General features: G+C 43.7%; 1 protein-coding gene across 1 annotated transcript; it reads right to left on the reverse strand.

The window, feature by feature from the left end:
- Window positions 1-238: 238 nt before the first annotated feature.
- On the reverse strand, window positions 239-25,276 carry LOC114229575 (GTPase IMAP family member 8-like). The gene is given in 5 exon segments (XM_054726421.1): window positions 239-799; window positions 802-975; window positions 2,813-2,858; window positions 6,223-6,883; window positions 25,165-25,276. Coding segments are annotated over 5 exon segments (1,401 nt in total). The 5' UTR covers window positions 25,218-25,276; the 3' UTR covers window positions 239-332.
- Window positions 25,277-25,668: the final 392 nt, after the last annotated feature.

Consider the following 25,668-nt stretch of genomic DNA (forward strand, 5'->3'; position numbering starts at 1 on the left):
TAACTATATGTGTTATGGCTGCTGCTGGCCTTGTCCTTGTTCCTGGGTCTGACCTGACTGCAATCTACCTACATAGGTAAGGTGAGTTTTGTGACTTGATTCTGACTTTTTCTCTACCTTATTTCTTCTTGCCCTTTTATAATCCCCTACTACCTGCCCCAACCTGACAATTTATTTACATGCAAAGAGGTAAAGTATCACACGGTAAGACATATTGACTTCTCAAGCCCTCAAAGTCATGAACCCACTTCTTATACCCCATATCCCAGTCCTCGCATACCCCCAACCTGAGCATGTCTCTAACTTAAAAAGACCCCAGGCATTTCAGCCACCTATGAAAACCTATCTTTTACTTTCTTTAGAATTTTTTTTTTTTGATTTTGCTTTTCCTGGGCATCTTTAGTTATTTTCTTGACGTCCCTTTTATGCTTACCTATCAGCTCATTGGCCATTTTCAAAAGATTTATTACCTGGTCTTTCCTGGCTTGGCCAGTTTCTTTGTTATTAAAAGCACAAACTCGCTCCTCACACTTTTTAATTGTCTTCTTAAGAAACTTGTTTTTTGTGTTTTTACAGTAATCTTTAATGTCCCCGACCCCCAGGTCTTCCTTATGAGTAAAAAGCACAATCATGTATTTCCTAACATCCTTTCCAAAGATGGTCTTTAGTGCTGCCATCACCTTTTTGTCTTCATCGGTGACGCGTCCCAGCTGGAGCACCAGTACCAGAACCGTGTTGCCACCACTTCTGGGCATATAGTGTTGGACCATCTCTAGCTGCTGGTCACTGGACGGAGCTCAGGGGTGTCCACAACCACAATGTCCTGCTCAGCCTCTGTCCTCTGGCCTTTCTGGCACTTGGTGGTGACCGGCTGGGCTCTGAGTTGAGAAACAAACTCTGACTGCCCAAGGATGGTGTTCCCAGTGGCACTCTTCCCAGCCCCGCTTTTTCCCACGAGGACAATGTTCAGGGTCTCTGTCAGAGGAAAGCAGGAGAGAGTTGAAACCCTGGGCTGATCTGAGTACGCCTTCCAAAGCCACACATTACAGGGGAAAACACTTGGTAAGCATCAGGGCTGCCTTCCCAGAGCAGCTCCAGCCACAAGCATGGGAACGGCTTCCTCCAGAAAACTAGTGAACCCAGAAGCAGGAGTTGAATCACAGTCCCTGCCCATTGTTCATCCACTGACATGCAGCCATTCTTATCTCTGAATATTCCCCCTTTTCTGGTACCTTCTTTGATATACTAGCACCATGTGAGTTCTTTGTTACTCTTCACCTCCTCACCTGGGTCCAGTCTACTCATTTCATCTCTGTCTTCTGTTACTGCTGTGACTATGTATTCCCACTGAAGACTTATGCTGACTGTATCAAAGTCTTCTGGATGTATTTGAAAAATGATTCTATACAATTACTTTCCGTGAAAAAGCAACTACACATACCACCTGTGAGTTACCAGATGGAGCACACTAGAAGTCACTTCTCATTACAACCACATTCAACTTAACTGTGTCTTTCGTTGATGTCAAGAGGCACCTCATGGCTTTAACAATGAGTACCCACTAACACTGTTCTCTGTGGTGTTAATGTGGAGAATATATTTCCCTAAAGATGGAATTACAGGAATAATGTGATGCATATCACATTTCATTTTCCTGGGAGATTAAAATGTTAAACTTGGCTTTACTGAGCTTGGTCCTTAGTGTTCCTCTCATTTTTCTACCAAAGGTAAGTACTGCAGCTAAAGTCTGTGGGCTAAAGCAAATCCAGGGAAAATCTGAGTTTAAAATGACACTGAGTCTATATTCATAAAATAGTATACAACTCATCATTTAATAAAAGACAAGCGTAAACTACTGATATGCAGCATGGCTGGATCTCCAAAACATGCTAAGTGAAATAAGCCAGATGCAAAACCACATACAATATGAGTACATTATATGAAGATCAAAAACATACAAGATTAACCAGTGCTAGTAAAAGTCTGAAGAGTGATTTCCTTTGGTGAGCTCTTGGTAAGGAGATGGAAATGAGCCATCTCATTATCTAGCTGATGGTCACATATGTATAGATATGTAAAAATCATTGAGTTGTATACCTATTATTTGCACATCTTACTGTACTTAAATTAAATCTCAATAAATATCTGTAAAAACCTGCACCACACAACTGTCTCTACACACATGCCCTGTTCCCACCACTTCTCCTGTGAAGCAAGGTCAACACCAGACCTACATGCTGAGCAAATGGCAGTCAGCAACTCCAGGGATATTCACTGAATCTCAGTCATCCAGGGCATCATCCCTGTGGAATGACACTCTGTGTCTGCATGGAAAACTTGGGAGGGGAGTGATCATGTCATTTAAAGAAAGCAGCTGAAATGCAGTAACTCCACACACTTTTATGTTGCCTTTGGAAAGTTACTGACATATGTAGAGTTTAGGATACATCACAAATGGCAATCATTACATGGATACTGAGATCCATCACTGAATTCTGCATAGTAGAAGGAGGTGTTTTCATCCAGGACCAGGAGGAAGAGGCCAAGTAGGCACAGCAAGCAAACCCAGTTTTGTAGCATTTTAGAGAATGTCAGGTAGACCCGCAAAGGGCCAAAGGCCTTTGATGGTGCTACACCTACTCAAAAGTGTTAAGAGTTCCCTAGAGACAGGAGGTAGTCATTGACCTGAGCAAGGTCTTTAGGATACATTTTTGTTTTGATTTATCTAGATATTTTTCCCACTTCCCTTTGATGCACAACACATTCAAAGGAATTCAGATATGAGCTTAACATATTTTAAGGATCTGCTTACCATTTGGAGTGTCCCTTTTCTGAGATGTAACTTCTTTCTCACAGTCCTGGAAAATAAAGAGGGAAAATGGTGTACCAGATCTAAAATCTCATCTTTTCACAAAGTAAAGAAATGGAGTCATAGTGTGTAATTCAGAGTAATTGGATGAATAAGTTGTGGTCAAATGAAGACCATGGTCGTAGTCCTTGCTGGTCATTATAAACTTGTCCATAATGACAATATTGAGACCCTACTGTTTCTGCTGCTTTAATACATTTCCAAGTGAATGATGGGTTTTGCTCTCACTCAGAGGATCCCCACAGATGCCATATATAAGGCATTGTTCCTGAAGCTCTAACTTCACTTCTCTACAGTTCCTAACAGTAATTCCAGAATTTCTGCTATTCCTGGAGAAAATCCAGAGGCTTCAGGAGACTTTCTGCTCTCCCTGGAAGAAGAAACACGCTCAGTGATGCCTATTATGTGCAGTTGAGAGACAAGGGGGAAGTGAGGAGATTGGAAACCAGCCTCCCCATATCTTGCCAATGCCCTCTTACACTACTGACACTCCCAATGTAGAGATGAATCATCTTCTAACATAAATACAATAACACTTGGGACCTTTCTCATTCAGGTGGGCAATTGAAGATGATGACATGGTGGATAGCCACATACCTGACATTCTCTTCACTTGCCTGGTGAGCCTTATATTGTTTCCCAAAATTGAAATTTAAAAGGGAATAAAAAATGTGAAAACATGATATGCAATCTTGATTAATCTGCTATTTGTAGAAGCTTTCTATACTTTATTTTAACCTTGTTTTTGTTAAGTCTCCATGCCAGCCCAGGTTCCCTGCTTTCTAACCTGGCCTTATCCAAAACCATTAATATCATCAGTCATCTTTCTACCTGGATTTCTCTCATTTCACTCTGGTTGTCAGACTTTCTTCATCTCCCATATCCCAGCTAAATTATTTCATGTTTTATTTTTAAATCCAAAGGTTGTTACCATGCAAATGTATATGATCTAAAATTTAATAATTTTAACATCTCTAATACATGAGAAAACAAGTTAACTCATATATCCTTCTGTGTTTTCCTGTTTATACAAAGACACAGAAGCATATACAAACACATAGGAAGATTTATTAGGCTTTCTATCCTGCAATCAGCTTAATAACATGTCTGTAAGTACACAAGTAGATGTAATTTGTTTCACTTGCAACAATTTACGCTAATACAGCCATTCCTCTATTGATACTGGCTATTTCTGGTTTTACTATTTCAAAATATGCAGTGATAAATGTCCTTGTCCATACATCTTTATATATGTATATACTTATATTTTTCTGTCTTTATATTAGAGTGGAAATTTTCACTCTATCTTTGGTTTATATTAAATCCTTGATGTTTCCTTAACTTATTTGGAACTTATATTCTTCTATAATTATAATAACAATCAAAATAATAGCAGCTAATAATTATGGAACATTATTATGTTTCAAGTATTTGCAGATTACTTTGTGAGCAAGTCACTTCATAATTACAACAATCCTTGAGATACATATTATTATCTCCATTTTACAGAAGATGAAACTAAATTCTGTTCTCATGAAGTTTGTGGGTAGGCAACCATCACAACTACATCTGTAGCAATCACTTGATGTGATGGTGGCCATGTGAGGAGCGCCAATAGGGCTGAGAGGCTGAGGGGCTGAGGGGCTGAAGGGCTGAGGGGCTGAGGGGCTGAGGGAGCTCGTTCCAAGGGACAATCAGGAGGATTCCTTAAAGAAGTGAGTTTAAGCTTAATGTGATGGACCTGGTATGAGGTGGAATGGGAAAGGAGAAGTGTCAAGAAAGAGAACTTTGAAAATTTAAAGCTCTAGAATGGACATGATTATAACTCAAGGACTATAGGAGAGGCTGGTGAGACCAGTACGTAGAAAGAAGGTAGAGGATTAGGGACCAGATCAGGTCATGGATTCTGAACTTGACCTGAAGATCAGCAGGAAGTTACTAGAGCATTTAAAATAAGAGAGTGCAATGTCCAGGTTACATTGCATAAACTCATCCTGTACCCTTTCCCCTCTCTGCTGACAGCACTGTTCCTTGTAGCCATCAAAGAAGAAAGAGAGAGCTCAGGCCTAGAGACAAGAGAGCAAGTGAATTTAAAATTCTTGAGCATCAGTGTCCTCATTTGTAGAACATCTGTGCATAAAGTTGTTATGAAGACTAAATCAGTTTATATATGTGCCTTGAATTTAGTAGGTTTTCAATAAGTACTGACTTTCCTTTCATGACCATCATGTTTAAGTTTAACACACGCCAGATCTAAGAAGATTCACTGACAAAAAGGCCCCTGTGCTGAATTTTTGCTTGTCTTACATTTTATAGCACTTATATTTACAGAGTTCCCTATACCAATATTCACTTAGTTACACTGAATCAATAATTGTTTTGTTTCTTACGCATAAGTTAAAGTATAACCTCCTCAGAGGTAAAAGCTTGCATTCCTTAGTTATGAATACATTCTTCATTCATGTTAAAAATTTTAATAAAATGTCACTCTGGCTGTTGTGTGTGAAATAGATAGAAGTATAAGGCCCAATAATTATTGGGGGGAAAGTTGTTAGTAGATAGTTCAGGCAAGAGAAGAGGCTGGCTTGGACCAGATGGTGGTCGTTAAGGTGTGAGAAGCAGGTGGTTCCAAGAGCATGATCAAATAGACTTGAGGATTTCTTAGATACCATATGCTAGCTGTGGCATCAAAGTGGACTTCTGGGTTTGAGTTTGAAAAGCGTGGTGAGAAGCACAATCATTTACCAAGTTGAGAGAAAAACAGAAGTCTTACTGATTTAAGAGAGAAAACCAGAAGTTTGGACATGTTAAGTCTGGGATCCTTTAAGAGAGCCAAGTGAAGACATCAAGTAGCAATTGAAACTCAGAGGAGAGACCTGAACTAGTGCTACTCATTTGGAAACTGTTAGACAGAGCTCAAAACTGTAAAATGTGGAAACACCTGAGGGAGAGTGTAGAGAATTGAGGAGAGGTTAGAACCACGCCCTGTAGATGCCAACTTTTAGAGCTCTTCACAACAGGTTCAGCAACTACCAGGGTGGCCAGAAAGGTGTTGTGGGTGGGGATGCAAGAAGAGAATAGTTTTATTGAAGCAAATAAGTCTAATGAGTCATTTGTGTACAAACTATGAAGGGTAAAACCAGACAAGGATATAAGTTTATCCATTAACTCACCAATGAAGTCCAAAGTATAATATTCAAAGTCATCTACCACCTGGTGCCTCATCTTTTCAGATTATGGATAAATATACTCTTAAACAAAGCATAAGAACCTTTTCACTTAACTGTGCCCATCTTCATCCCACTTATCTACACAACACAGAGATCCTTGGAGACCTTAACACGAATTCTCACCTGGACTTCATTGTCTTCATTTCTGAAGTTCACAGGGTAGGGCCTTTTGTTCTCTTCCACCAAATGTTTGATCATGCCAAGGAGCTTCCTCACCTGGATATCCTGCTCAGCCTTGCCTGCCTTATTGTTGAAAGGGCAGTATCGTCTTCCATAGTTGTTAAGCAACTTTCCAAGTGATGTGTCATGTTGAAGGTAATCTTCCATGGAATCATCCCCCAATTCATCCTTCCTAGTGAATATGATAATGGTGTACCTCTTGGCTTCCTCTACAAATACCTCCTTTATGCCATTTATTGTCTCTCTATCCGCCTCATTAAAGTGGCCAATGGAGATCACCAGAAGCAGGACATGCAGGCTGGGGGCAGAGAGCTCCAAGCAGTGTTTAATATTGTGTTGCTTGTCTTCTTCACAAGCTGTTGAGGGGAAAAGGTCTGGGGTGTCAATGACCATAACCTTCTCCCCTACCATGGCCCCACTTTCTCTCTGACACATTTTAGTCACCATATTCTCACTGAATCTGGACAGGAACACATCTTTGCCCAGAATATTATTTCCTGTAGCACTTTTTCCTGCGCCATGCTTTCCTAAGAGGAGAAGCCTCAGTTGACCTGGGGAGCAGCCCTGCTTCACAGCATCCTCCTGACATAGCTTCCCACTGGTCCTGCTGGGACAAAGAGAAACACATTAAGGTTCAACTCACACACCGAGTGAACAGAGAAACAGTGAGACAGTGTGTTCCCTTTTAACTCAATCCCCCTCCCCCACTCAAGAATTTAGGTTACTGAAGTACTAGAGTTGGACTAGACTAGAATAAGGAATCGTGTTTGCCAGAATATTCTCTTCATGGTTGTTTGTGAAATAAGCCCATGCTGACAAAATGCCAACACTGTGGATTGGCTAAAATAACAAGCCCTTTCTTTACACACATTACCCACTTACATGCTGGGAGATACCTAAATATTATCTATGACAGACAGAATAATTTTCAACCAACAGGTGCCCATGTACGAATCCCAGAATCTGTGCGTGTGATGCCTTGAGTGGTACAAGGGACTTTACTAATGATATTGGGATCTTCAGGTGCAGAGAGAATCTTGGATGATTCAAGATATTTTAAGAGGTCCTTACAAGAGGGAGGTAGATAGGTGAAATAGGTTAAAGGATTTAGAAGTAAAAATTAGTCACAGCCCATGGACAGACACAATAAACAGGTGAAGGCTTGGGTTGTGGAGGGAGATAGATGGAGTGGGAAAAAGGAGAGAAAATTGGGGACATCTGTTATACTTTCTACAATAAAGTAATTTAAAAAAAGAGAGAGGCAGGAGAGTCAGAGTGAGAAAAAGAAGATGTAAGAATAGAACTAGGAGGGGCCAGAGAGTGAGAGAGATTTGAAAATGCTACTATGTGAGCTTTGATGATGAAGGCAGACTCTACAAGCTGGAAAAGGCCAGGAAATGGAATCTCCCATAAAGCCTCCAGAAGAATCACACTCCTTCCCAATGATTGATTTTAGGACTTCTGACCCCTCAAACTAGAACTTTAAAATAACAAATGTGTGTGTGGGGTTAATGACTGAGTTTGTGGCAGTGTATTACAGCAGCAACAAAAAAGGAATACACAGTCTTACAGTCAACCATCCAAAATAGGGGTGTCCATGTGACCCAGATTTAGTTCATGAAAGTTGGGGGAACATTTGGGAATTCTTAAAATGCTATGTGTTCTTTTATTATTATTATTGATTGATTGAATCTAGAAAGAGAGAGGAACCTGGCTGGTGTGGCTCACTGCTTAAGCGTTGACCTTTGTACCAGGAGGTTATGGTTGGAATCCAGGTCAGGGCAATTATCTAGGATGTGGCTCCACCCACTGCAGGGGGCATGCAGAAGGTAGCAAATTAATGATTATCTCTCATCATTGATGTTTCTATCTCTCTCTCCTTTTCCCTTCCTCTCTGAAATCAATAAAATTTATTTTCAAAAAAGAAAGAAAAAGAGAAAGATCAATTTTTTGTTCCACTTACTTAGGTATACTAGTGTATTGGTTGCTTCTGTATGTGTTCTTATGGGAGATCAAACCCGCAACCTTGGAGTATGGGAATAGTACTCTAATCAACTGAGCTACCTGGGCAGGGCTGAAAATACTATTGTTTTCTTGATCTCAGAGGCAGAGAGCTCCTGTTGTAACCTTTTCACCCTTTTTTTGCATAAAATTTAAATGTGATGTCTGGAATTGGAGCTGCCTCATGGGATAATAAAGTAACAAATAAGAAGACAAGGCAGAGAGACAAAATGACAGCATAATAGGCAGACGTGTTCTGAGCCTTGTCCCAAAGCAAATAGAAGGAGCAACTAAATTGAATAACATCCATCCTGAATTGATGAAATAGACACAGATGGTGAGACAATTCACAGCCAGGAAGAGCAGAGGATGCCTGGAGAATGGTAAACTCGAGGATCTGGGCTGCAGAGAATTGTGAGACCTCCAAACTGAGAGGGTCAGAAGGAAGCAGCACAGCATCAAGGCCGCGTCCCTTGGGACAGGGATAACATCTGAATGTGGAAAGGAAGTCCACAGGGCAGCTGGCAGTAGGGGAATTCTAGATCTAAACTCACAGCAATGAGAGGCTGAGCCCAGAGGAGGCAGCCTGAACAACTGACCAAGCCATGTTGTGCTAGAGGGAAAGGGGCTTGCAGTGGCACAGCTCTTTCCCCTCTTTCTGGTATTTGCTTTTATCCCGTAAACTGAACTAATAGGACCTTTTGAATACAATCACTTACATGTGGCTGAGGTGCAGGACTTGTGTAGGCTGGGGAGAGAAGGGGGAAAAGGTGGTCAGGGGTCTGGCACTGAGACATACCTGACACGCCAAACCTAAGCAGCCATTTTTTCCTGAAGAGATAGCCCCTCCCTGCAGTCACCAGACAACCAATACAGCCACACCCAGACTACACCCTGAGTGTTTCAAACGATAAAAAACAAACAAACCAACAAACAACTGAATTGTCCCTGAGGTCCCCCAGGGAATGGCCTGAAGAGAAGCTTTTCAGTCCTGGAAAGCCATATGGAAACCTCCTCAACTATAGCCCTGTCAATAAGAGCTGCTTGAGAGATTAAGATTGACAGTGGGTAGACAGGTTAAGTGGGAAGATTGGTCCCATCAGCTGGTAGTCAAAGCTGTGGATATAGACACAAACAGAGGAGTGGTGGACCACTTGGAATTTCAACAATCTAACAGGAAACTGAGAAGTCACAGACAGTACAGAACAGTGGGATCTTAAACCAGCCCTTATGTGCCACTAAAACTCGGCAGAAATGAATGACACTTCACTTTTCATTTTTATTATTCATTTTATTTTATTTTAATTATTTTGTTATCTCCTTTTTCTTTATTTTCCTTTTTTCATTTGTTTCTTTATTTTTTTCACATTATTTTTCATCATTCTATTTTTATTTATTTTTGTTTTATTTTATCCTATTTTAATTATTTTTTAATTTTAAATTTTTATTATTTTTATTTTTTCTCTTCTTTCTCTCTCTCTTCTTACAGACTTATTCTCTTTCTACTTCCTCTATACTAAACTGAAGTCCTCCCCATATTTATCCAATACTTTAGCTTTCCTTTCTGTATATAAGCTCGACCTCTACAGATTCTGCATTTTTTTGTGTGTGGCTTATCTTTTTGTTCTGTAGTGTTTTCATTTTTCTTCTTTTTCTTTCCTCTCTTACCACTTTTTCTCTCTTTGATATCATTTGTGCTCTCTTTTATCTCCCCTAATTCTCTTTCCTCAAGTGGTCACTTATATTGGGGTTATGGGTGTCATGAGTACATTCATGTTATTGTTCCCTTTGTGTTATGCCTTGTCAAGTTCAATTTTGTCCTGTGTGGTCAATGTGGTAGAGAGCTAGCAGCTGCATGAGCTATCCACACCCACCCAAGTAGCAGTGCATAGCCTGCCCCCATCCGACGAGCAACAGCCTAGTGAGCACCCTAAACCCATCCAATGAGCAACAGCCATGCAAGCAATCCACCTCCACCAGCCAGAGGAGCCACCACTGCTGTGAGCAGCCATGAGAGCAGTGTACAAGAGAGAAGCCACCACCAACTGAAAAGCAGCCACTGCCTCAACCACTCAAGGAGAGGCTGCCACATGAGGAGCCACTGCTGCCTGAGAAGCAGCCCCTGCATGACTTGACACCTAGGTCCTTTGGTTAGAGCAAAAATGGGGAGACAGAGAAACCCACAAAGAAAAGAAAAGGAGGAATCTCCAGAAAAAGAACGAAGTGAAACAGAGTCATACAATATGTCAAGAAAAGAATTCAGAATAAGGGTCATATAGTTTATAAACTGGATGGAGGAAAGAAATCAACAACTTATGTAAGAATCAAGAATAAATTAAAGAGTGATATAACTGCAATAAAAAAAAAACACTATAAAAATTTTAAATATTAGACTAGGACAGTGGTCGGCAAACTCATTAGTCAACAGAGCCAAATATCAGCAGTACAACAATTGAAATTTCTTTTGAGAGTCAAATTTTTTAAACTTAAACTATATAGGTAGGTACATTGTTATTAATTTAATTAGGGTACTCCTAAGCTGGCCTTTGTTAAAAACTAAAGGGGCCAAAGAGCCCCATGTGGCTCGCGAGCCACAGTTTGCCAATCACTGGACTAGGAGAAGCAGAGGATGAAATTAGCGAACCAAAAGACAGGGAAGCAAAACACTCCCAAAATGAATTGTGATTGGAGAAAAAAGATAAAGAAAGGAGCTTTGGGACAACATGAAATAAAGTAACATACAAATAATAGGGGTAACACAACAATAGGAAGAGGGAAAAGGGTTAGAAAACCTATTTGAAGAAATAATGTCGGAAAAATTTCCTGATGTGGGAAAGAAAAAAGTCACACAAGCACAGAGAATCCCAAACAATATGAACCCAAAAAGACCCACACCAAAACACATCTTAGTTACAATGGCAAATATTCATGACAAAGAGAGAATCTTAAAGGCTATAAGAGAAAGACAGAAAATTACATACAAGGGATCAACCACTAGATTATCAAATGATTTTTCAACAGAAACACATCAGGCCAGAAAAGAATGGAAGGAAGTATACAAAGTGATGCAAAGCAAGAGATGGAATCCAAGAATACTCTATCCAGCAAGGCTATCATTCAAAATTGAAGGGGAAATAAGGAGCTTCATAGACAAAATAAATAAATAAATAAATAAATAAATAAATAAATAAATAAAAATAAAACAAGCTAAGGGAGTTTATCACCAACAAGCCAGCAATAAAAGAATAGCTAAAGGGGCTGGTGTAAAAATAAGAAATAAAAAGGGAAGAAGGAACCCAGGCACAAAAAATAAAAATGGCTACAAAAAATTACCTTTCAATAATAACTTTAAACATAATGGACTAAATGCTCCAATCAAAAGACATCAAATGGCTGAATGGATAATAAAACATGACCCAATATATGCTGTTTACAAGAGACCTATTTCAGACTAGGGGCTCACACAAACTGAATGAGAAAGGATGGAAAAATATCTTTCAGGAAAATGAAAATGAAAAAATAAATGAGGTAGCAATACTTACCTCTGACAAAATAGAACTCAAAGTCAAGGCCATAACAAGAGATAAGGAAGACCACTTCATAATACCAAAGGGATCGATACAACAAGAGGATATAATCCTTGTAAATGTATATGAACCCAATGCAGGGGCACCAAAATATATATACAAACCTCCTGGAAGAGAGGACAACAATACAATCATAGTAGGGGACTTTAATACACCACTGACATCAATGGATAAATCCTCTAGAAAAAAAAAAAAGTAAAGAGACAGAAATCCTAAATGACTCACTAGATCAGATTAACTTAATTGACATTTTCAGAACATTTCACCCCAAAGCCATGAAGATACCTTCTTCTCAAGTACACATTGGATATTTTCAAAGATATACCACATATTGGGTCACAAGCAAAGTCTCTCCAAATTCAAGAAGATTGAAATCATACCAAGCATATTCTCAGATCACAATGGCATAATATTAGAAATAAACTACAATGGAAACAATAAAAAAAAAAACAGTTGGAAGCTGAATAGCATGCTATTAAAGAATAATTGGGTTACCAATGAGATCAAAGAAGAAATTAAAAACATTCTGGTAGCAAATGACAATGGAAGCACAACAATCCAAAATCTATGGGACATAGTGAAGGCAGTCTTGGGACAGAAGTTTATAGCTCTACAGGCGTACCTGAAAAAACAAGAAAAATGGTAATAAATCATCTAACTCTACAACTAAAAGAAATAGAAAGAGAGTAATAAGAAAAGCCAAGAGTAAGCAGAAGGAAGGAGATAATAAATATCAAAGCAGAAATATATGACATAGAGACAAAAAAAATACAAAAGATCAATGAAACCAAGAGATGGTTCTTTGAAAGGATAAATAAGATTGATGAACCTCTAGCCAGGCTTACCAAGAAGCAAAGTGAGAGGACCCAAATAAACAAAATCAGAAATAAAAGAGGTGAAATAACAACCGACCCCACAGAAATACAAAGGATTATTAAAAAATACCATGAAGAGAGAGAAAAAAGATGGCGGCAGAGGTGAAAGGCTGATCTGTTGCCTCGCATGGCAGTTTTGGAAATACAACTGAAACATGGACTGGTGAGGGTGGTGACTGCTGCTCGCGTCTCCCCAGACCGGGCGGCTGCTCCTCTCAGTCAGCACCGCAGCCGGGGCCATGGACTCGTGGGCGCCGCGGCAGCTGCTGTGGCGGTGGCCGCGGACTCGGTGCAGCGGCTCTCGGTGAAGGAAGAGACCATCTTTCTGCAGGAGGGGCTCATCCGCGCCATCGACCTGGCCGAGCTGCGCACTGAGATCCTCGGGGCCCCGGAGGCCGCCAACACCGATTTGGAGGATTCTTAGGAGTTCTCATCTTACATTCAAGTCCTCTAGCCATTTTGACAGAGGAGAATCAAGAAGGCGGCTAAGTTAAACAAAGGAAATGTGAACTGCACCGCGCACAGCAATTTCAGGGGCATGACTGGAGTACAGAGCGTCTGCAGCCCAGAACTACAGGAGAGATGGCTGAACGGTAGATTTACAGCTAAGAGGGAAGAGGAAACCAGCGAAATCGGAGGGGACGAGGTGCGGAGGAGCGTGGGTCGGGCTGGTGGCGGGGGAAAGGGGCTTTTGTTCCAAACTTAGGGGAGATTAGCTCTCCATCACCCTGAAATCCAGCTTCTGGGGACCCGCGGGAGACCCAGATGCCTGCGGGGAGAGGCGGGACTCTTGCGGAGGTGCGCCCAGCAATCAGTGTTTGCTGCGCTGGAGCGCAGAACGAGGGGACTTAGAAACTTGGAAGGCAGAGGAGCAGACTCGCAGCCATTGCGGCTCGCCGCACCATGGCCTGTTGGCGCCCTGAGACCCCGCCCCGCCCTGGGACCCGCCCCGCCCTGGGACCCGCCCCGCACGTTTTGAAGACCCGCCCCGCAAGTCTTGCAGGCGCACCTGCGCTCCAAGCAACGGCTTATGCATGTGGGTGGCCTGCCCTCTGGCAGCGGACCAGATGAACTGCTGTTCTAGTCGGACTGTTCCAGGGCCACTCAGACAGGAGGAGGAAACTACAGTTTTTGCTGTAATCCCTGCTGAGTGCCTAAGGCAGTAGCTGATCTACACCCCATTGGAGACCCAGAAATGAAGGCATCTAGTGGTCTGTGGGAGATGACACCAGATTTCAACCACGCGCATAAGGGACACATTCAGTGAGCGCCAAAGCCTTGCTGCACCAAGACCCGGCCCATAAACGTGTGTCCTGCACAGCAACTCTTCCTTTATAGACAAAGAGAGCCCTCCCAGTGACACCAACAACAATCAAGACTTAACTATACAAAGGAGGACCAAGATGGAGGCATAGGGCGGAAGCCTGATTGTTGCCTACCACAACAACTTTGAGACTACGACAGGAGAACAGAGCAGACACCATCCAAGACCACCATAGGGCTGGCTGAGTGGATGCTCCACAACTAGAATAAAAGAGGGGTATGCGGGATGATGCTGATGCAGGTGACCCAAAGACCACACTTTAAGAACTACGGCTCAGGCGACACAATGGTGGCCTGGAATCTGCTCGGCGCAGTTCCCCTGGCGGTCTCCGGCTGAGGGGACGGCTCCACTGGCTGCCGAGCACGGACAGACGAGCCCCTATGAGACATGGGGTGGGAGACCCCGCGCTTGCTGACCTCCGAGTCCGTCAAGAATCTCAATGCCCCGGAAGCGGCCAGGTGCGCATGCTCGACGACCGGCCACCACTGCGGACCCAAGGGCCGATGCAGCGACGCCGGCCCGGCCCGCCGCCACGCACCGGGCGCACCGGAGCTTCGCCGAGCAGCCGCCCGGCCAGTTCTGCAGCAGCCGTCCTGGAGCTCTGGCAGGATGGCCAGGGGAATTGCTGAGGGGTGGTTGACCGGCAGGAATTGGGATCGGGAGGACGGGGCCCCGCTGGGACCCGGGTGCGGGTGGGGTTGCGCGCCTCTGGGCTCGGGTGTGGTCACACGCCTCTGGGTATAGGTGAGGCCTCACGTCCCTGGGTCTGGGTGAGGCCACGTGCCCCTGGGTCCAGGTGAGTCCGGATTCCGGGTCCGGGTGAGGCCATGTGCCCCTGGACCCGGATGACGCTGGGTCCCGTGCCCGGGTGAGGCCAAGCACCCCTGGGTCTGGGAGAGGCCAAGCGCCCCTGGGTCCAGGTGAGACCATGTGTCCCTGGATCCGGGTGAGGCCTCGTGCACCTAGGTCCAGGTGAGGCCACGTGCCCCTGGGTCTGGGAGAGGCCAAGCACGCCTGGGTCCGGGTGAGACCATGTGTCCCTGGATCCGGGTGAGGCCTCGTGCACCTAGGTACAGGTGAGGCCACGTGCCCCTGGGCCTGAGAGAAGCCACGCACCCCTGGGTCCGGGCGAGACCATGTGTCCCTGGATCCGGGTGAGGCCTCGTGCACCTAAGCCCGGGTGAGGCCACGTGCCCCTGGGTCTGGGAGAGGCCAAGTGTCCCTGGGTCCGGGTGAGACCATGTGTCCCTGGATCCAGGTGAGGCCTCGTACACCTAGGCCCGGGTGAGGCCACGTGCCCCTGGGTCTGGGAGAGGCCAAGCATCCCTGGGTCCGGGTGAGACCATGTGTCCCTGGATCCGGGTGAGGCCTCGTGCACCTAGGCCCGGGTGAGGCCACGTGCCCCTGGGTCTGGGAGAGGCCAAGCGTCCCTGGGTCCGGTTGAGACCATGTGTCCCTGGATCCGGGTGAGACCTCGTGCACCTAGGCCCGGGTGAGGCCACGTGCCCCTGGGTCTGGGAGAGGCCAAGCGTCCCTGGGTCCGGGTGAGTCCATGTGTCCCTAGATCCGGGTGAGGCCACGTTCCCCTTAGTCCGGGTGAAGCCGTGCCCCTGGGTCTGGCCGAGACCAAACCAGAGGGAGTCGGACCTCCGTTACCCATCCAGAGCTGAGGGGTCAGTGCTGACATGTACACATAAGGAACTGGTGGACATTGAAATTGGGTCTCAAAAGAACTGTTGGTCCAGAAAGAAACTCACTACAGACTGATTCATTTGCCTGTCAGCATAACTATTATTGCTCGTCTCACATTCAGTTCTCATAAGTATATATCTAGTGACATGTGATCTCGCTCATCTAGGGGAAATGATGAACAACATAGATTGAGGAACCAGAACAGAAACAGAAGCAAGGAGGCATCAATCGGACTATCGGGCCTCAGAGGGAGGATAGGGGAGGGTGGGGGGAGGGGGAGAATTCAACCAAAGGACTTGTGTGCATGCATATGAGCCTATCCAACGGTTAAGTTCAACAGGGGGTTGGGGCATGCGTGGGGAGGGGGGGGATGGGAATGGGGGGATGAGGACAAATATGTGACACCTTAATCAATAAATAAATTTAAAAAAAATACCATGAACAACTCTATTCCAACAAACTAGACAACCTAGCACCGTGGTCAGCGAACTGTGGCTCGTAAGCTTCTTGCGGCTTTTTGGCCCTTTGAGTGTGGCTCTTAGGCCAGCGTAGTAGTACCCTAATCCTATATAATAAAAGGCTAATATGCAAATTGACCAAACGGTGGAAAGACAGGTCGCTGTGATGTGCACTGCCTACCAGGGGGCAGACGGTCAATGCAGGAGCTGCTCCCTGGTGGTCAGTGCTCTCCCACAGGGGGAGCACCGCTCAGCCAGGAGCCGTGCTCACAGCTGGTGAGCTCAGCAGTGGTGGTGGGAGCCCCTCCTGCCTCCGCAGCAGTGCTAAGGATGTTCAACTGATGGTTTAGGCCTGTTCCCCCCGGAACCAGGCCTAAGCCATCAGTCAGGCTTCCCCTGAGGGCTCCCAGACTGCGAGAGGGCACAGGCCGTGATGATGGATCCATGAGTGCATGAATTTTATGCACTGGACCTCTAGTTAAGTTAATAACAATGTACCTACCTATATAGTTTAAGTTTTAAAAAAATTGGCTCTCAAAAGAAATTTCAGTCATTGTACTGTTGATATTTGGCAATGTTGACTAATGAGTTTGCTGACCACTGACCTAGAGGAAAGAGATATATTCATAGAAAAATACAACTTCCCAAAAATCAATGAGGAAGAATCTAAAAACTTCAATACCCCAATAACTATGGAGAAAATTGAAGCAGTCATCAAAAAGCGTCCAGCAAACAAAAGCCCAGGGCCAGATGGCTTCACAGGAGAGTTTTACCAAACATTCAAAGGAGAACTGACATCTATCCTCCTCAGACTATTCCAAAACATTCAAGAGGAAGGAACACTCCCAAGCTCATTCTATGAAGCCAGCATTACTCTAATACCAAAACCAGATAAGGTCAGCACAGAGAAAGAGAATTACCGGCCAATATTCCTTATTAACATAGATGCCAAAATCCTCAACAAAATTCTAGCAAATCAGATCCAGCATTACATCAGAAAGATCATACACCATGACCAAGTAGAATTTATCCTGGGGATCCAAGGATGGTACAATATCTGCAAATCAATAAACATGATACATTACATAAACAAAATGAGAGATAGAAATCACATAGTCCTATCAATTAATGTAGAAAAGATATTTGACAAAATCCAAGACCCTTTCTAGTTAAAAAACCTCAGCAAAGTGGGAATAGAGTGATCATACCTCTGCATAATAAAAGCCTTATATGTCAAACCTACAGGCAACATCAAATCAATGGGCAAAAAATAAAACCATTTCACCTAAGAACAGAAATAAGACAGGGATTCCCACTTTTCTCACTCCTGTTCATCAGTACTGGAAGTGCTAGCCATAGAAATTAGACAAGAAGAAGAAATAAAAGTTATCCAAATTGGAAAAGAAGATATAAACTGTCATAATTTGCAGATGACATGATACAGTACTTAGAAAACCCTAAAGACTCCATAAAAAATTATTAGACTTAATAAATGAATTAGGCAATGTAGCAGGACACAAAATTTATGCCAAGAAATCTATGGCATTTTTTCTCTTTTTTCATTTTTTGTCTACTATGGCATTTTTATACACAAATAGTGAACTTACAGAACAAGAGATTAAAAAAAATCCCATTTACCACTGCACCAAAAAAATTAAGATACCTATGAATAAAATTAACTAAGGAGGTAAAAGACATGTACTTGGAAAACTACAGGACACTTAAAAAAAGAGATAGAGAAAGACATAAACATATGGAAGAAGATACTGTGTTCATAGATTGGTAGAATCAACATCATTAAAATGCCCATACTACACAAAGCAATCTATAGATTTAATGCAATTCTCATTAAAATACCAAGATCATATTTCACAGACCTAGATCAAACTCTCCAAAAATTCATCTGGAATAAAAAAAGAACCTGAATAGCTGCAGCAATCCTGAGAAAGAAGAACAAAGTATCAGATATCAGATATCAAGCTGTATTACAAAGCCACTGTTCTCAAAACTGCCTAGTACTGGCACAAGAACAGACATATAGATCAATGGAACAGAATAGAGAATCCAGATATCGACCCAAACCACTATGCTCAATTAATATTTGACAAAGGAGGCATGAATATACAATGGAGTCAAGACAGTCTCTTCAACAAATGGTATTGGGAAAATTGGACAGATACATGCAAAAAAATGAAACTAGATCACCAACTTACACCATACACAAAAATAAACTCAAAATGGATAAAGGACTTAACATACGATGGGAAACCATCAAAATCTTAGAGGAATCCACAGGCAGCAAAATCTCAGACATATGTCAAAACAATAGCTTCACTGATTCAGCTCCTAGGGCAATGGAAACTAAAGAGAAAATAAACAAATGAGACTACATCAAAATAAAAAAGCTTCTGCACAGCAAAAGAAACCATCAACAACAAGAAAGCTCAGTTCATGGGAGAACATAATTACCAATATTATCTCTGATAAGGGTTTAATCTCCAACATTTACAGGGAATTCATGCAACTTAACAAAAGGACAATAAACAACCCTTAGGAATATAATGAACAACATAAACTGATGAACAAAAACATATCCAGAGTCAGAGAGGCATTGATCAGACAATCAAACCTCAGAGGGAAGATAAGGGAGGGGAGGGGTAAGGGGGAGAGATCAACCAAAGGACTTGTATGCATCCACATTAGCATAGCAAATGAACACAGACACTAGGGGGGTGAGGGCATGAGCAGTGGGTAGGAGGGAAAGAAGGGATAAGAACACATATATAATACCTTAATCAATAAAGAAAAAAAAGAAGACAAGTCAACATGCACCATTCAAGTCAAAAGAAGGCAGAATCCTATCTAATAAAAGAGTAATATGCTAATTGACTGTACCTCCATTACACCCACAAGTCACGCCCTCCAGCCAATCAGGAGCGAGTATGCAAATGAACCCAACCAAGGTGGCTGCGGCCATGGAGAGAGCAGGAAGCTTGGGTTTCCCCGGCAATGGAGGAAGCCAAGCTTTCTGCCTGCCCTGGTCTGCCCTGGCCTCTGCTGAAGGCTACAAAGTTTCAATTATAGAGATAAATAAATCCCAATACCAGGGCCACTGCTTGGGTTGCCAGGGGCATGACCAGCCTGCCAACCACCACAGGCCCCTCATCCAGGCTACCCCATGCCCGAAGGGAACCCCCACCTTGATCCGGGACACCCTTCAGGGCAAACCAGCCAGCCCCCACCCATGCACCAGGCTTCTATCCTATCTAATTCCCCTATCTAATAAAAATAATATGGAAATTGACCATCACTCCAACACACAAGATGGCTTCCACCATGTGTCAAAGATGACTGACCCTATGTGGACACAAGATGGCTGCCACAAGATGGCCAGCAGAGGAGGGAAGTTGGGAGGGACCAGGCCTGCAAGGGAGGGCAGTTGGGGGTGATCAAGCCTGAAGAGGAGGGCAGTTAGGGTTGACCAGGCTGTCAGAGAAGGGAAGTTGGGGGCGACCAGGCCTGCAAGCAAGAGTAGTTTGGAAGGACCCAGGCCTGCAGGGGAGAGCAGATGCGGGGGACCAGGCCTGCAGGGGAGGGCAGTTAGGGGTGACCAGGCCTGCAGGGGAGGGCAGTTAGGGGCAAACAGGCTGGCAGGGGAGCAGTTAGGCATCAATCAGGCTGGCAGGGGAGTGGTTAGGGGGTGATCAGGCTGTCAGGCAGAAGTGGTTAGGGGCAATCAGGATGGCAGGCAGGAGAGCAATTGGGAGATAGCAGTCCTGGATTGTGAGAGGGGTCCCAGATTGGAGAGGGTGCAGGCTGGGCTGAGGGACACACATCCCCCTCCTCCTGTGCATGAATTTCGTGCACCGGGCTTCTAGTAATAAGATAAAAGGATTCCACTGAGCTGCCAGATCTCCCTGAAATCATCTTTTTGTTAAGTAAACACTTAATATTCTTACAGTTTAAGCTGTTGCTACACCAAGTGTGATTCACAGATTAGCAGTATTGCCACCAACTGGGATCCCATGAGAAATGCAGTATCTCAGGCCCTGTCTCAGACCTGCTGAATTATAATCTGTAATTTAACAACTTCCAGGTGGTTCCAATGAACATGCAAGTTTCAGAAGCAACTTTAGTTAAAAAATAGCATGCCTGAATCAGAATATACATAAAGAGCCACATTTCCCAGAACAGTCTACTGAACAGATATCAGGTGCCCCTATCTCTCTGAGTCTGTCTCCAGACTCCCTCTTGTGTTCATTGTCTCTGTCTATCCCTGAACCACAGTGTCTTCATTACTAAAACCTGTATGACTTATTCAGTATAACTTGAATATAGATCTTAGTTACCTGATTGGGCAGGTCTCAACACTGTGCTATTGTTCAAATGTGTCTTTATTCTCAGACTTTTGATCTTCTAGAGGGCTCTTAAAATCAGTTGTTGTTTTCTTTAGAAAGTCCTGTTGATATTTTAAATGCCAGTGATTGACTTCTTAGCTTAGTTCAAAAGAACTAACATCTTCATAATGTTATCATTCTCTTCATTGTTCTTCTTAAATATGTTCTTAAAATATGTTCTAATTTCAACTGTGGTTTCTTTTTGGACCATAAATTAAGAGAAGTGACTATTAAATTTAAAACTGTATTGGGAGCCTGGCTATCTTTTTACTTATCTATAACTAGAGGCTCAGTGCATGATTAAATCATGCACCTGGTGCACCAGCTGTCTGTCTGTCCGCTGGTGTACCAGGCCTTTTGAAATCCTCCGGTGCAGTGGAGGCTTTTGAAAGGCCTTGTGCCTGAGCAGACAGACAGCCAGCTCCCCAACTTTGGCTTTCAATCGCAGAGGAGCTGGTTGTCTATCCACTGGTGCACCAGGCCTTTCTAGCCTCCAGCGCAGCCATGGTGCAGACACTGAACAGACACTGAGCTCGCAGCACCAGTGGCGCCACGAGCTCAGCGTCCTGCTGGCCCAATCAGCTACCCTGGCCACCCTGAGTCCCGCCCCCTGTGCCTCCCGTTGGACCAATCATGGGCATAGTGGAGTGATGGTAATTTACATATTACCATTTTATTATGTAGGATGCTATTGGTTTCTGGTCAGAGGACATCTCTATAAAATATTTGTCATTAGTTGAGATTTACTTTTGGCCCAATATTTTTTGTAGATGTTTCATGTGGGCTTATAAAGAGTGCATAACCTCTAACTTTGGGTGATTTTCACATTCAGAGACCCCACCTTGTGTCTGCTACCTTGGCTCCAGATGCCCGGAATGGTCAGTATGCTCTTCCTTGCACCCCTTTCCTCCTGTCAATCTGCAAGATTCCTTCCTGTTCTTCACCACTCCACTTCAAAGTTACCTTCACTTGAAATCTTTCCTGCATTTTCCATATTGAACTGATCATCAGTTTTTTTCTGTACTTTGGCAATAACATTATCTCTGATCTCCCTGCTTCAAACTTCCTCATAAGAAGAAACAGATAATATCACTCATCAGTCCAATCTTGCCAGAAACTTCCCACCTACCCAATGCAATAGGCCAAGTCTTTATAGTGGTCCAAAACCCTACCCAATTGGGGCTCTTGCTTCCTCGCTGACCTTATCTCCCACCCTCTCCACCTGACTTTGTCACATCCTCCTCCTTGCTGTTCTTCAACATGTGACCTTGGGCCTTTGTGCTGATTGTTCATCTGAGCTACAACATTCTTCCCCTGACTTGTGCAAGGCAGGTTCACTTCCAATAGGTCTCTCCCATATCATCCCTGTGGCACAGGAGGCCTTCACTCACCCTATATTTGAGAGCACCCTGCTCCCTACACCTCCCCAGCACTTCCTAGCAACCTGCTGTTTTTCAGTTCAGTACTCACTGCTGCCACCTTTCACATTGTGTCTTTACTTGTTTATGACTTTCTTTTTGTCTCCCCACCACTAAAGCATAAGTACCACCAGAATAGAGACTTGTCCTGTTTTGTTCACTTCCATATCTACAACATAGAGAAGGCATTTGATATATTCTTGCTTATGATCCAGTAGATGCTTTTTGGCTTAAAGAACAAAGAAATGCAGCTTAAGAAAGTGAAGGAAGAGCAAAGCACTTTTTTGTGTTGGTATTTAATAGTTCATACCATTTATGAGCACTTGTAAAGTATACAATGGTCTAACCATTATGCGTACCCCTAAAACCAATACAAAATAATATTGTATGTAAACTGTAATTGAAATAAAAAAGAGTATATTAAGAAAGACTAAATTAAAAATTCAAACAATAAAAAGGAGGGCGAATAACCATTTGGACTATTTTTGTTTGGTATGGGCAAAGATGGAATGTAATCATTTAATTTCATCATTATTGCCAAAAATACTTTTGTCTAATAGAACAGGGATGTTTAAAAAAATAATTCATGCCAGCCCTGGCCCAGTAGCTCAGTTGGTTAGAGCTCAGTTGGTTAGAGCATTGCCCTGATGTGCCAGTCAGAGGACATAGAAAAAACAACCAATGAATGTGTCAATAAGTGGAAATTAAAAAAAAAAATGGATCTCTCTCTCTTCCTCTCTCTCTTAAATCAATTTAAAAATTCCATTTCATTGTCAGAAACTATAGGTATACTTATCCTATCATTCCTCCAAATTTTTAGTAATATAAGAAAGTTGACATATAAAAGCTTCATGACCTCAAACAAAAGAACATCAAAATATTGGTTTGGGTGAATCCTCTTTTAATGAAATCAATACAAACCTGAGAGAGAGAGAGAGAGAGAGAGAGAGAGAGAGAGAGAGAGAGAGAGAGAGAGAGAGAGAAATAAGTGGCCTGTTGAAGGGAGAAGCCCCAGTCGAAGGGAGGATTCAGAGGTAATTGGAAAGACCATGTGTTGATCCTCCTTCAAGAAGCCCCACCAGGAAGGACAAAGACTGAGCAGAGGTGAGAAGCTGCCCATCATGGCCATAGACAGAGGCCTGGGCTCTTCTCTAGAAGACTCTGGACCCCTCTTACATGACTCAAGAGGGAAAGCCTCCTCAGCCTGAAAACTACACCTCAGAGCTGTTACTTTGAGGAGGATAGTCTTTGTAGCCTAAGTCAGACATTATTTGTTTCTTTGAGGAGCATGTTCTTGCCCTAACACACAACTATATAAAGAAACCCTTACCCTAACTCCTTAGTCTCCTTTGTTTTATCATAACACTGTTTTCATCTGACATTATTTATTGTCTGATTTTTTAATTTTCTCTCTATTGTCCTTAATATGAAACTCCACGTATGAAACTCCATAAGAGCAGAGACCTAGCCTGTCTTGTGTGTCCCTACTTGCCATATAATACAGGGTAAGCAAAAGTTGAGTTATATTTGTTTATATGGAAAATAACATAATAATTAATAAGCAATTATGCAAGAATAAATTCTCATACTCACAACTGTAAACCAACTTTTGCCCCACCCTGTACATGCACAATAAATGGTGTTAAATGACTGAGCATGAATAGGGGTGAGGAAAGGAAGAGAATGTGTTTTTACAAGTGCAGAGGGAGGCTGAAGTTCTGTCACCTTGACTAATAAAAGGGGAGTAACTGTATCCTAAGCCAGTGAGGTGGTACTATCTTCTTGCATCTATAATAATAAAAGCACAATATGCTAATTAGACCAGACAGATGAATGACCTTCTGGACATCATTCTGGACGTCTATCTGGACAGAGCCTTGGGGGTGGAGGCAGAGGCCATTAGGGGTGATCAGGCAGGCAAGCAGGCAAGTGGTTAGGAGCCAGCGGTCCCAGATTGTGAGAGGGATGTCTGACTTAGGGACCCCTGCCCCCATGCACTGACATCCCCTGAGGGGTCCTGGACTGCAAGAGGGTGCAGGCTAGACTTAGGGACCCCCACCACATACACGAATTTCATGTACCTGGCCTCTACTTAACTATAAAACCAACACCATTGGGTAAATAAGCAGAGACTTCCAGCAGATCTGGAGGAGAAATGAATTTCTTCCCCATGTGAGCACCACTGATTCCCAGCATAGTGGACTAAATGATGTTACTGAACGCTTTCCAGGCCAGGACAGCAGATTGAATCAGGATTTTTCTCTCTCTTTCTCCCTCTAGTCTTTCTCCATACATACAATTGCCCAACCCATACCATTTCCACCCAGGCATATAAAAAATAGTTTTAAGGAGAAGAGAAACCAAAACTCCCTCCTCCCTCCCTCTTTCTTTAAAACCCACAGTTCCCTCTGATTATCTCCCATACCCTCTGAAGACCCCAGCAGAGCAATGGAGAGAAACAGACAGAAAGCTTTCCTTCAGAACTCCAGTGTCACGACAGAGCCCGAGGCAGGCATGGCTTCAGGCATCCACACAGAGCTTCCAGGCAGTTAAAACCCACTAAAAAGGGGTCAGGAAGCTTTCAGAGCTTCCCTGGTGGGGGAAGGGAGGACTCATTCCAGACCACAGGCCAGTCATGGGGAAGAAGTGAAAGTATTCTTGGGTGAGAGCCCAGGTGGCTTAAATATAAGTGACATCAGAAATATTATTTCTGCAAACATTGACCACCCTCAGTGTTCAGGTACTGAAATCTTAAGTGTGCAAAGGTTCAGAAATGTTCGAAAAGTGAATGTGGGAAATCAGGTTCCAAACTACCAGCTTCACAGTGGGGTGGAGGGCAGAGGCTGCTGGAGACACAATCCCAAAGTCAGGAGATTCCTCAAGAGTGGACCCCATTCTCTTTCTTTTTCCTCCCTCTCCCACCAGGCCTTCATCCCAGTTTTAGGGGAAGCATCCCATCCCAAGGCCTCCTCTGGGAACTTGGGAGACTCAACCTCTCCCTCCACCACCGCCTTGTGGCTGAACAGACCAGTGCTGAATAAGGAGGAACCATCCCAGAGGCCCTGAGATCACACCCTCCGGTGGCTCCTGTTCCCTCTCTGGCAGGTGTAGGCACATATATGCACAAACGTACCTTGGTCCTGTCTCCTGCACAGTGTCAGAAACTTCACCTCGGGCCTGCTCCATTGCTTTGTGGGTGGAAGCAGCTCTTAGTCCCTCTCAGGCAAACAGAATCCAAAGGAGGATGTAGGAGGAGGGACCTGAGGGAGGAAAGCAGGGCAGGACTAGCTCTGCAGGATCTGAGTCGTTCAGACAAACAGTATTTCCAAGGAGGCAGAGATTTCTAGACACGGGTTTCGCAGCCTCAGAAGCACAAATGCAGACACAGGGGAAGTTCAGAATCAGTGCCAGGTCACAGGGTGCCACGTCATAGGCAGGCGGGGTCAGGGAGGGACAGGCACACACCTCCCAGTGTGCAGCTGCAGAATGGAAGGCTGGTGGGCAAAGGAGAGGGTCTGGGGCTCCTGCACCAGGCAGAGCTGCAGAGGGTCCCTAGAGAAGGGCCATGATGCTCAGGGCCCAACAGGCTGTGTGGGTATAAAAATCACTGAAGCATGGAAAATACTTCCGGCTTCTG

Source organism: Eptesicus fuscus, chromosome 14 (assembly GCF_027574615.1).
Source record: "Eptesicus fuscus isolate TK198812 chromosome 14, DD_ASM_mEF_20220401, whole genome shotgun sequence".
Classification (NCBI taxonomy): Eukaryota; Metazoa; Chordata; class Mammalia; order Chiroptera; family Vespertilionidae; genus Eptesicus; species Eptesicus fuscus.